Below are 13,272 nucleotides of genomic sequence, written 5' to 3' on the forward strand. Positions count from 1 at the left end.
TTGGGGATGTACTGTATGGTGATTAACACAATATAATAAAATAAAATTTAAAAAAAAAATAAAAAATAAAAGTGGAGGAAGGGGTCCAGGTCCAGGAAATGTGGGCCTTCAGTTGACAGCAGCAGGAAAACAAGACCTTGGTCCTACAACCATAGGGAACTGAATTCTGCCAACAACCTAGATGAGCAAGGAAATGGATTCTTTCTACAGCCTCCAGAACAGAAAACAGCCTGCCTGATACCAGGTAGGATTCACATTAGACACATGACCTGTGGAACACTAAGACAATAAATGTGGGTTCTTTCAGTCTGTGGTAATTTGTTATAACAGCAATAGAAAACTAATTCAGATACATGCTGAAACGCACAGAGAGCCCAAAGAAGAGCCCAAGGAGCGGACTCCAGAAAGGGTGGGAGCCCAGACATCCCTGGCATCCTGTGTACCAGAACCTTGAAGGGCTGCCATGAAGTGACTGGGTTCCATTCTCATTCAATCTCTGCATGTCTCCACACAAGTTTCCAGTTCGTGAGAGAGAAGTCTCTCTCCCAGCAGAGCCCACACCCAACATAGACGTCAGGGGACAAGGCTATGTGATGGTCATCACTATATGTGGGGTTGTGGAGAAGAGTGTTTCCTAAAAGAAAGGACTATGAATCAGCCAAAACACCAGTTGTTCATTGCAGTGTTCATTCACATTCTTCTACAAAAAGTGTTTGAGCAATGATTCTTCACTGGGATTTCTATGGCCACACAAGCCTGGGAGTAAAGGTATTGTCATAATAACGGTCACCACTTATTAGTTCTGTGACTCTGCCTCTACCCCCCTGCAGGGAAGTTTTACTGTATTTATACAGTGCTCTCCGAGGGTGGTGATGGATCTATTTGTTTGGGCTCTGCATAACCAGCCTCTGTGGCGTGCCTGTCACTCAATCTATTGGTGGAATGAGTGGCCCATTCTTCCCGTCTGTTCCTTGAGATGTGTGCCATTGTCTTCACCTATGGCTGTCAGGTGATCTCTCTTATCCTTCTTGACACCATAGACAATAACCTAGCCTCTCATGTGGGCACACTCACAGCCCTGCTCCTGGCAGCCACTGCCAGATCTCAGGGTTGGGGGCCCGGACACTGGCGTCTATTACTATGGAAACTGTTCACAGCTGTTTTTAGTGGCTCCCTGACAGCTCAGCTTCCCACAGAGGCTGAAATGAAAAAACTTTCTTTCTGCCTTTTGTGTTTCTCTCCATCCTTTCCATGAGTTCTGTTCAAATACCACCCATTGCCTACTGAAACACCAATCTTCCCTTCTTTCCTAAAAATAGTATCTTCAATTTTTAGCTAGACACATTACTGTCAAGGAAAACCTCTGCAGTCCCCAGACTCTCTTGCAATACAGTGTCTGTGTTCCAGCCGCTAGATATTAGTGAAATAGTCCTGTGTAGCTTCCAGTAAATGTCTTTTAAGTGGAAAGGATGGGGCCTTCTTTGCTCCTTACTCCTGGCTAAAATACCGATGTAATGCTGTGGTATAATAAATAATTTGTGTGGTCTTTGTGCTGGGTTTCTGGCATCAAGGTTCAAAAACACTTGGGATTTCCTGGATGATGAAGGTGATTTTGTTATGTTAATAAGGTGGCTCCTGGTGGGCCTTTAGATAGCTTTAAGGATGAGGGCAGAGGGCAGGGACTTTCAGCTCTGGGGATGGAAAGGGAGCTGGAGATTGAGTTCAATCATGCAGCCAATGATTTAACTGATCATGCTTACGTAATGAAACACTGATAAAGATTCTGCACGCTGAAGTTCAGAGGAGCTTCCTGGTTGTGAAACACTGATGTGCTGGGAGGGTGATGCACTCCAATTCTATGAGAAGAGAGCATGGAAGATCTGCCCTTCCTCTCAGATCTCCCCCATGTGTATCCTTTATAATGAAACAGTAGCTGTAACAATAGAGCTTTCCTGAGTTTTGTGAGTCATTCTAGTGAATTATTAAACAAATTCATGGGAACCCCTGAATTTCTAGCCAGTCAGTCAGAAGTTCAGGTGGCCTGGGGACTCCCTGAGACTTGTGGCTGGCATCCGAAGTGAAGGCAGACTGTGGTGGACTCTGCCCTCAACCTGTGAGGCCTGCTCTAATTGGGTGATGAGTGTCACAACTGAATTGCCGTCCACTTAACATTAGACCATTCCGGGTGGAAACAGAGTAGTAGATGGCTAGAGCCAGTGCTTGATCATGAGGCAGCAGATGAAATTTGGCAGACAGGAGAGAGTATCCTGGATTTTTATAGATGGTGCAGCCACTGTATTCACTCTGCACTGCCTGCCTTTAGACTTCACACTTCACTTGACAGCTTCTGGCAGCTACAGTGAGACTCACTCAAGTTCATGTGCATTTATCAACAAGATGTGAATGGCTGTAAAGAAGATGGGTTCACCCTGGCTCATGAAGAGTGGGCTGCAGATGAAGACCCACAAGGCTCCTGGTCAATTTCAGAGACTTAGCTGGTTGCTCTGGCTTTCTAAGAGGTGTTTGTCCATCTCTCACCCACTGCCTGGTGAATTGGCCCCTATGTATTTCTGCTTCTAGGGGTTTCCCATGACTACCAGTGATCCTCAGGAACTCCAGGCTGCTCTTTTCTGTCTATGGCTCCAGCCTATTTCTGGTTCGCTTTTCTCTTGGTTTTCATGAAGCTCAGGCTTTTCAGGTTCTGCTCCTTCTCTTCTTCTCTATATTTCAAATTCTGAAGAGAATTGAGAAGGTTGGATAATTACATTCCTTCTAGTTTGAACAGAACACTCCTTCAAGATAGCCTATAGAATAGATGCCCTAGGGTCAGATGCCACCCTACTCTGGGTGTATCAGTTAGCTATTGCTGCATAACAGATCACCACAAACTTAGCAGCTTGAAACCATACACATTTATTATCTCATAGTTTCTGTGCGTCAGGAGTTCAGGTGTATCTTAGCTTGTTCTCCTACTTGGAGTCTCATAAGGTGACAATTAAGGTATCAACTGAACTAGGTTCTTATCTGGAAGCTTGACTAAGAAAGAATCAACTTCCAAGCTCAACCAGTTGTTGGCAGAATTCATTTCTTTGGTGTGTAGGACTGAGGGTCCAAACTCTTGCAGGTGTTTTCTGGAAGCCACACTCAAATCCCAGAAGTTGCTAGCAGTTCCTACAGGCCACCTACAGTTCCTTGCCATGTCACATGGCTGCTTCATCAGGCCAAGTAGGAGCCTCAAGAGTAAGTCTGACAGCAAGACAGTCTCAAAGAACATAACATGGTCAAGGAAGTGACATCTCATCACTTTTGCCATTTTCTATTATAACAAATCACAGGTCCTGCTCACATTCAAGGGAAAGGAATTACTCCAGGGAATAAATACCAGGAGGAGGATCACAAGGGGTCATCCTAGGATCTATCCACCACACCTAGCATAGGTGCATTTGGGGTAGGGATAATGGCACAGAATGTGGTGTCATGAGGAAATAGATGCTGAGACTGGCCTGAGTAATAAACAGATGAAGGTTATAAAAACAACAGATGGGAATGCAAGCTGGTGCAGCCACTCTGGAAAACAGTATGGAGGTTCTTCAAAAAGTTGAAAATAGAGTTACCCTATGATCCAACAATTGCACTACTGGGTATTTACCCCAAAGATATAAAAGTAGTGATCCAAAGGGGTGCCCGCACCCCAATGTTTATAGCAGCAATGTCCACAATAGCAAAGGAAAGAGCCCAGATGTCCATCAACAGATGAATGGATAAAGAAAATATGGTATATATACAATGGAATATTACTCAGCCATCAAAAAGGATGAATACTTACCATTTACATGGATGTGGATGGAACTAGAGGGTATTATGCTAAGCAAAATAAGTCAATCAGAGACAGACAATTATCATATGATCTCATTGATATGCAGAATTTGAGAAACAAGGCAGAGGATCATAAAGGAAGAGAGGAAAAAATGAAACAAGACAAAACCAGAGGAGACAAACCATAAGAGACTCTTAATCATAGGAAACAAACTGAGGGTTGCTGGAGGCGGAGGGAAATGGAGGATGGGGCAGCTGGTGACAGACACTGGGGAGGGTGTGTGTTGTGGTGAGCGCTGGGTGTTTTGTAAGACCAATGAATCACAGACCTGTACCCCTGAAACAAATAATACATTATATGTTAATTTAAAAAAAATAAATAAAATAAAAAATAAAAAACAATGGATATGACAAAGTTCAAAAGCATTACACCCTTTATATCTGTAGCTCATTTAATCTATACAATAAGACGGAGATAAGTAATGGTATTCTCACTTTACAGATGAGTGAACTGGAAGGGACTATTTTTCTCTGGCTGAAGAGTTGGGCCAAGGGGAGTATCTGGACTTAGAGGAATCACAAACAGTGTCATTAGACCAGCCAGGCTCTTACAGACTGATAACCATTGGGGTCCAGTGCCAAAGGCCTGTTACAGATTCACCAACACTTATAGACCTCCCACTGACTCTTGACTGACCACCACAGGACGCTTGCATTGAGAACCTGTCCTCTTTGTTGGAAGAGGGCCGTAGTTACTTGCCTAACTTTAGATAACCACCAAGCAGCTATGGTACCTGTTGGTGTCTTTGCTCAATCCATCCAAACTATCCTATGTGAGCAACATCATTATCAAGACCCAAGATACTAATAAGCCCCTGAAACTGACAGGGGGCTTGAATACCTGAGATGTATGGAAGATTCAGCTCAGCTGGGGCAAAAGGAGTGTCTTGGTATGTCTTCAGCACACCAAGCTCAGTGGATGGGGATTCTAAAACCTAGCAACATAACCATGGATTTTCCTTCAGGTATCCATGATATGAAGGACTGGAGACATACGAATAAAGCAACAGAGACTGTCCCTAGTAACTAAGGAAAACTCAGATTTCATCCATCTACAGTGATGTGTTTGTGACTATACTCAGCAAACATTTATTGAATCCTTCCTTTTGACTGGAGATATAAAGATGAGTAATTTCTCTCTCTGCCTACTCCAGGAGGAATACAGGGTAGACAGGTTAGTGCTATATTAGAAGTACTGAAGAAGTTCTAGGAAGTATCCTGTCGGGGGAGAGGGAAGAATTCATGAAGACTTGTAGGAGAAGATAAATAATTTTCTTTGCAGGTGTAGAATCAGCAGAACTCTACCAATGATCGCTGAAGGTTGGGGCCTTGTAGAAGGCATGTCAGCCTTGAACAAAGTACTGGAAATCAAACCATGTGGAGAATTGGTGGAAACTACTGTTGAGAGAGTACCCTATGTCTGGGTAAGAGGGACTAAATTATTAAGACCTTGAATACAGGATTTAAAGATTTATTCTGAAGTTATTGGATCATCATGGATGGGAAGAATGGACTCAGATTAATGTTTTAGAAAAAGAACTCTGTGGAGGACAGAATGGGAGTAGGAAGAGATTCAGGTGGGGGCACTCGATTACAGCACTACTATAATCCAGACAAGAAATAGTGAAAGCTTGAGCCAAGGCTATGGAAGCTACTGGAAACGGGGTACAAAGGTACATATAATGACATTGGGAGATGGAAAAATGGAAAATAACAACAATAAAACCAAAGGCCTCCAGAGAGGATGGTGATGTAATTTATCAAACCCAGAAATCAAAAGGAGTTCATAGATGAGGCAAATCAATAAAGGTGTTCAGTCTGTTACCTTTCAGGGGATTGTAAGACATATTTGTGGGACTGTAGGTGTACAACTCAGAGAGAAATTATTGTTTAGATAAGATTTTGAGTCATTATCAAGAATGATCTTTGAAACTGTGAGAGTGCATTAAACCAGTTAGGAAGATAGTATAGCATTATAAGATGGTAGGAGCCTTGGACAATGCTGTATTTTTGAGAAAGAAAATGTATAACAGAGCTTGATACAGATAGGAATAGAACCAGGAGAGAGCGTGGTTATAGAGGAAAAGAGAAGAACGTTTTAAGGAGGAATTACTGTTGGTAAGCTAGACATAAGGAGGACTAAGCAAGGACCATTGGGTGAAGTAGGACACTGGCAACTTTTGGGGAGCAGTTTGAGAAGGGTGGCAGGTGCAGACTCCAACAAGCGGTATAGACTGCCTAAGGAGAGGGGAGGCTACAGTGTATCACATCAGTTACCTTTAGAAGAAATTTACGAAGGGAAGAAAGTGAGAAAGGAAAGTGGCTTGAGGAAGGAGAGGGGTACTTGAGACTCATCCTTGTTGCTGTGAGCTACGGTCTTCCTAGAAAGCACTTATCTTACACAGCTGTGCGGGATAGGAAGGAGGAATTTGACCCCCCACTTATTTCTAACTAGTTACAAAACTCCAGGCCTAAATTACCATCTGGGAAAGGAGAAGGGGGACATAATCTCTATTAACATATCCAAATTTTGCTTCACCAGTTTTGGCTAAGACTTCTACAGGTGTACAAACTCCAATCCTCCACCCCAAACAAAACAACAACAAAGCAACACCATCCCCCTTCTCTTCTTTGTAATCTGGAAAAACTGAGCAAGTGCACAGTGCCCGAGTCCTGTGCCAGGAGCCCCTCTCTGAGCCAGTCAGCTTTAACCAGAGGGAGCACGACTCTGAGGCCGCCGAGCCCGGTGCACTGCTCTCGAGACGGCGGCGCGCTCGGCGCAAACCCGACAGAGCTGCTCCAGTTCAGCGCATCCGATTCTCCAACGGTGGTTAGGCTTTGCCGGCCGTCGCCTTCGGTGGTGACATCAAGTCCCACAACGGGGCGCGGGGAAGTGAGCACAGTCAGGAAAATCCTCGGCCCTGCCTGCGGCCTCTTCGTCCCGCTATAGTCGGCCTCCATTAGCCTTTTCCCGTGCCGCACCTCCCTTGCTAAAATGAAACCTAGTGCCATCAGCTAAGGCAAAAGGGTGGGCTCCACTACCTCTTTACTAGGCAAAGAGAAAAGGCAGAACCCACTCCAGGCAGCAAAGGGGTGTGTTGCACCGGCTGGGTCGCCTGGAGGTCCCGCCCAGGCCCGCCCTCCTGACACTGGAGACTACATTTCCCAGAGGCCTCCGCGGCCCCAAGGGGCAGACCGGTCTGCTTTCCCGCTCATACTGAGTGGTGACTGGCTTCCCCAGAGGAGGGCGGGGCCTACTCCAGCCAATAGGTGAGAGGCTCGTTACGGCGGCGGAAGCAGCGGCGCTGGGCTGAGGGGTTGGGGGCAGAGTGCTAGCGCCCCGGAGGCGGCGGCGGGTCCGGAGCCCGAGGGCGTCCGCACCACAGGCGGAGAGCGCACGGGAGCGAGCTCGAGGCGGCGCGGCGGCCCCTCGGCGCAGCACCCAGGTAATGGCGGGACGGGCGCCCGGGAGGGGAGGGAAGGAGAGGGGAGGAGACGAGGGGGCGGGGCGGCCGAGCCGGGCTGCAGCGTCCGTCCCGCTGTGCGTCCCTGGGGAAGGGCAGCGGTGCCTCGTCTCCGGCGGCTCAGACCTAGGCTCTTTCACGAGCTGGGCACGGCGGTTGGGCCGGCGACAGGGACCTGGTGTCCTGCGGCAAGGAAGGGAGAGGCTCCAGGAGGGGTGGGCTGTTTCGGGCTTGGGGGCGTGGCGGGAGTGGGCCCCGGCGGGGAAGTGGAGCGGCCGGGGGAGCGCCGGCGGGCGGGCGGCCCAGGGAGTTTGGCTCCTGGAGCAGTTTAAAGTGACTCTCCACATCCGGGCCCTGCGCCCGCCGCTTTCAGACCCCGACCGAGGCGGGGCCTCTTACCTCCCCGCCCCCCTCTCCGGGAGCGCATGTCTTCCTCTACTATTGGCTCAGCCTCGAGGGGTTTGGGCTGCCCCGGCGAGGCTCGCGCCTGATTGGCTGAGAGTCGGCGGGAGGGTGGGGCGGGATCAGAGCGCGCAGGCCTCCGCGGATTGGTGCGGGGACTCGAGTGACGCGCCCGGCGTGGGGCCAATGGGCGGGCGGGGGAGGTGGGCAGGTTAGGGGGAAGAAGGCTGGAGCGGAGCCGCGGCGGGGTGGCGGGGGTGAGCGGGGCCGGCGGGGCTGGACAGCGGCGGGCGAGGCGTGCTCCGGCAGGAGTCCTTTCCAAGACCCAGGAGTCCAGCGCTGCCACCGAGATGGGCCCTCCGCGGCACCCCCAGCCCGGCGAGATGGAAGCGGGTGGTGCGGGCGGCGGGCGGCGGCTGCAGGTAAAGAGGCACACCACTTGTCCTGTGGCTCCCCAGAACGCCGTCCTCCCTACCCCCCCAAGACAAAGTCTCAGACACCCGAAGTGTGTCTGGAAACCTGTGTTGTGCGATCTCAGCGGTGGGCTTCGGGGTGGGGGTGGGGTTGCGTGCGAATTGGGAATATCGGTGGAGCTTGGCTCCTGAGGGAAAAGTGGGGGTCGATTTTAGAGAAAGGGGCGAAGGTCTCTGGTCCCTCTGGCTCAGTGGAGGGTCTGTGAGAGAAGGGGGAGGAAGTCGGTGAATGGAGGCCTGTGCAGAAAACCATTTGAGAGTTCCTTTTGGATTAGGTCTTGATACAAGCTTTCTGATTTCTTAGAACAGGGCATCTCCCCTCAGGTTCCTCCTATGACATACTGATGACAGTTGTGTTCACCTTGGTGTGAGCTTCAGTCTTTCAAAGGAACATGCCATTTTTCATAAAACTTTATACAGATACTTACGTATTGTGTTAATACCCGTCATATGGCTGTTGTACAGGATTCGGTGTTGATTTTTTAGAGCGATAATCTGTAAGTATTTACAGAATGTCATAGTATACCCCAACACCACACAAACGATTTTACTTTTACTTGAATCCATGTGCCTTAAAAACTTACAGAATTTAGATCATTTCTGCACCATATGTTAATCACAAGTAATTGTTCTAGGTGAATGAAGCTGCATTTGCTTTTCTAAGGGAAAGTATAGGTACTGGAGATGCTTTAATTTCTCATTGTTGATTCTAATGTGAGAATTTAGTAATAACCATATGACTATGCACTGCAGGTGGAAATGAGTTCTCAGCAGTTTCCTCGGTTAGGAACCCCTTCCACTGGGCTAAGCCAGGCTCCTTCACAGATTGCAAACAGTGGTTCTGCAGGATTGTTAAACCCAGCTGCCACAGGTGAGATATGTGACATTCTTCTATATTGTTTCTTGCTTTAAGAATATTGCCAGTTTTTTCATTTAAAAATTAGCAAATTCCTTGTGGGATTTTAGTAAATACTAGGTTATTGAATTTGAAGAAGGATATATTACAATTCTAATTTAAACAAGGTTTTTTGAGGGTGCCTGGGTGGCTCATTTGGTTAAGTGTCTCTTGATTTCAGCTCAGGGTTGTGAGATTGAGCCCCACCTCGGGCTTTGTGCGGGGCATGAAGCCTGCTTAAGATTCTTTCTCTCCCTCTCCTTCTGCCCCTCCCACCCTTAATAAATAAACAAACAAGGTTTTTAAAAAAATTTTTAATCCTTTCTCATATACTAGCCTATACGTGAAACTTATAGCAAAAAAGGCCTACAAGAACTATATTTTAAATACATTAATGTGTTCTCCTTGTTCTCCTTTAAGACCCAGAGATATAATAGTGCCATGAGGGAGTCCAAATGTGTGTAAGGCATTTTAGGAGCCTATGAGCTAGGAAAGAAGGTTTTAAAAAAAAAAAAAGTACAGTTGACCCTTGAAAAACACGGGTTTGAACTCTAGAAGTCCATTACATGTGGATTTTTTCTGATAAACGTAGTACAGTACTGTAAATGTATTTTGTCTTCCTTATGATTTTCTTAATAACATTTTCTGTGTAGCTTACTTCATTGTAAGAATATAATACCTATAACATATAAAATACATATTAATCGACTGTTACAGGCAAGGTTTCCAGTCAGCAGATTATTAGTTAAGCTTTTGGGGAGTCAAAAGTTATATGAGGTGTGGTCATCACCCCTAACCCCTGCATTGTTCGAGGGTCAACTGCATTATACACATATATGCACTTAGTTTTTAGTGGTATGCCCTTTGAGTCCTGTTAGATCAGTGGTCCTCAGCAGGGGTGATTTTGCAGTCCCTGGAGTATTTGGCAATGTCTGGATACGTTTTTAGTTGTCACAACTAGGGGGTACTGTTGGCATCTGATATTTAAAGGCCAGGGATGCAGCTAAACATCCAAAATGGGCAGGACAGCACTCCGCAACAAAGTATCCAGTCCAGTCATCAGTGCTAAAGTTGAGGTACTCTTTCAAGTAGTCTTTTTCTCTGTATATATATCAAGTAAAAAAAATGACATTGCAAAGTAAAGTATTCCTTTTTCTATTCCCTTTTCTTCACCACCTGCTTCCTAAGTTCCTTATCATGGTAAATGGTAAAACTATCTGCTCATTGCTCAGGCCAGGAACACAGGCATCATCTTTAATTGCTGTGTCTCTCTGGCTTGTACATGTGAGCTGTGGACCTTTGTCTGATGTTTCAGCCTCGTTATCCCTTTGCTTCCCTCCTGCCAACTCAGTTTTTGTTACAAATTTATCTTAGTTCTCTTTAGACTTGAAGTAATTTTAAGCTGTTTCTTGTCTCCTGCTTAATAGTAACTACTCATTTTCTAAACGAAGGACAAAAAGTTCCCAATATTCTTGACCTTGAGTCTTTATACATTGTTCTTTTTGCCACAATCTTCCTTCTTCGTTTTCACACTCACTTATCTGATTAATTCCTGTCCTTCCTTGAGGTTTCATCTAAGGTGTCACTTTCTCTAAGGGGTCTTTGCTGCCTAGACCACAGGAGTCAGGGGTAGGACCTCCTAGAGTGAAGGCTGGAATCATGTCCTGGAACCTGGAACCTTGTGTACCTTTGTATGTGCTATACTTCCTACATTGTAGGGCACAAAATAGTGGTCAACAAGTCCTTACAGAGCAGCTTAAAGTTCTTTGCTCCTTAACAAATATTTTTGACAAATTGTCTTTGGTATAAATTCATGGAATGATTTAAAGGAGTATAGCTTAAAGAGAATATTTTTGAACGTCTATTTACAAAGAATTATACTGCTTATTAAAAACAGCATCAGGGGTGCCTGGGTGGCTCAGTTGGTTAAGTGTCTGCCTTCAGCTCAGGTCTCGATCCCAGGGTCCTGGGATCGAGCCCTGAGTCGGGCTCCCTGCTCCATGGGGAGCCTGCTTCTCCCTATCTCTCTGCCTGCCACTCCCCCTGCTTGTGCTTGCTCTCTTGCTTTGTCTCTCTCTGTCAAATAAATAAATAAAATCCTCAAAAAAACCACACACACAAAATCAAAAAAAGGTGTCAATTAGTAATAATTGCCCTCAGATTTTGTTGAGAAGGAAATCATTGACTTAGACCAAAATTGTCTATAATTTTACTTTGAATACTGTGTGTGTTTTTCCCTTCAGTGACTCTGTGAAACAAAAGTTTTTCCGTAAGGAGTTAAATATTTCTCTATATTTCCTATTACTTTTATTAGAAGAATTAATTTGGGATCCTAAGCATATCAGGATTTCAAATACATGTTCAAAGGTCAGAAGTATGGATTACAGCAAGTTTTCTTAATTATTCGTTCAAGATTCTTTTGTTCTAAATGATTCTAAAAAGAGCTTAACAAAGAATTGTCAATACATTATATCGTAGTGAAATTGTCAAAAATCAACGTTTTTCTGAACAAATAGGTTTGGGAGAGAGTTATGAAATTGTCTGTTTCCCTTAAAAATTTAAGGGGAAAATCTGTTTGGACAGCAGGGAAGGTTCACAATATGATTATATATAAAGATCATATATTTAAGAAGCCATTAGAGCTAATAAGTGAAATTAGTAAAGGTTGCAGAATAAAAGTTCAAGGTATAAAAACTGATTATATTTTTAGTACTAGCAATGAACAGTGAAATTTTTTACAATAGCATCAAAAAACCCCACAAATACTTAAGGATACATTAACAAAAATGTGTGTAAGACTTGGGGTTAGAAAACTATGAAAAATGTGACTGAGAACAATTAAAAACTTAGATAAATGAAATGATCAATCATTTTCATCTATTGAAACACTCAGTATTTTTAAGATAATAGTTCTACCCGAAGGGATCTGTAGATTAAAAAAAAAATTCTAATCAAAATGCTATCATGTCCTTTTGTAAAAATTGCCAGCCTGAATTTGTATTTATGTGGAAACCAAAGAACCTACAATAGCCAAAGCAATTTTGACCCCTTAAAAAAAAAATGAAAAGAAAGTTGGAAGACTCTACTACATTACTTCAAGACTTGCAGTGAAGCTACACTAATCAAGAGAGTGTGATATTGGCATAAAGATAGAGATATAGATCACTGAAAGTGGAAGATCCAGAAATAGACACACACATAATGGTCAATTGATTTTTGACAAATGTACATAGATAATTCAATAGAGAAATGATAGTCTTTTCAACACAATAGTGCTTGAACACGAATATCCGTATGGAAAAAATGAACCTTGACCTTTACTTTCGCCGTACAGAAAAATTAACTCACAAAGTATCATTATGGATCTAAATCTAAAACTTAAAATTTCTAAAAGAAAATACAGAAACTGTTTACGATCTTGGGGTGAACAAAAATTGTTTAGATTGCAAAAAAACACTAATTACAAAAGCAACTGGTATTTTATACCTTATCAAAATTTAAAATGTCTACTCTTCAAAAGACACTGTTAATAAAAAGGCAAGCCACAAATTGAGAAGACGGTTGCAATAAATATATCTGCAAAGGACTTAACATCCTAAGTATATAAAGAACCCTTGTAACTCAATAGCTTGTGCTATATGAGACAGCCTGATTTTTTTTTTAATGGGCAAAATACTTGAATAGACACATCACCAAAGATGCTATCTGAATGTCTAGTAAGCACATAAAAGATACCCAATAGTATTAATCCTCAGGACAATGCAAATTAGAACCACAGAAAATAGTACACATCCACTAGAATGACTAAAATTAAAAGACCAGCAGTACCAGGTTTGATGTGTTTGTGGAGCCAGTAGAAGTCATACGTTGTTGGTGGGAATGCAAAATAATCTAGCCACTTTGGAAAACAGTTTGGCAGTATCTTATAAAGTTAAATATAAACTTAACCATACAACCTAGCAGTCCCATTCCTAGATATTTACCCAAGATAAATGAAAATGTATGTCCGAAGACCCATACTTCAATGTTCATAGAAGCAGTATTCATAATAGCCAAGAACTGGAAACAACCCAGAATTTATTAACTGGTGACTAAATATAGTTTGGTTTATATGTACAGTGGAATACTACTCAACATTAAAAAGGAACAAACAGCTGGTATA

General features: G+C 44.0%; 1 protein-coding gene across 12 annotated transcripts in view; it reads left to right on the forward strand.

The window, feature by feature from the left end:
• Nucleotides 1-7,160: 7,160 nt before the first annotated feature.
• SAP130 (Sin3A associated protein 130) overlaps nt 7,161-13,272 on the forward strand; it is a 78,406-nt gene continuing 72,294 nt past the window's right edge. For 9 of the 12 annotated variants that reach the window (XM_034654321.1, XM_034654326.1, XM_034654323.1 and 6 more), the window contains exons 1-2: nt 8,009-8,164; nt 8,969-9,086. In XM_034654321.1, the coding sequence (XP_034510212.1) occupies nt 8,093-8,164; nt 8,969-9,086 (190 nt within the window). In that variant the 5' untranslated portion in view covers nt 8,009-8,092. Of the gene's footprint in view, nt 7,323-8,008; nt 8,165-8,968; nt 9,087-13,272 lie in introns of those variants that run through there. The other 3 variants (XM_034654328.1, XM_034654332.1, XM_034654325.1) reach the window with 2 other exon arrangements.

Source organism: Ailuropoda melanoleuca, chromosome 2, assembly GCF_002007445.2.
Source record: "Ailuropoda melanoleuca isolate Jingjing chromosome 2, ASM200744v2, whole genome shotgun sequence".
Lineage (NCBI taxonomy): Eukaryota > Metazoa > Chordata > Mammalia > Carnivora > Ursidae > Ailuropoda > Ailuropoda melanoleuca.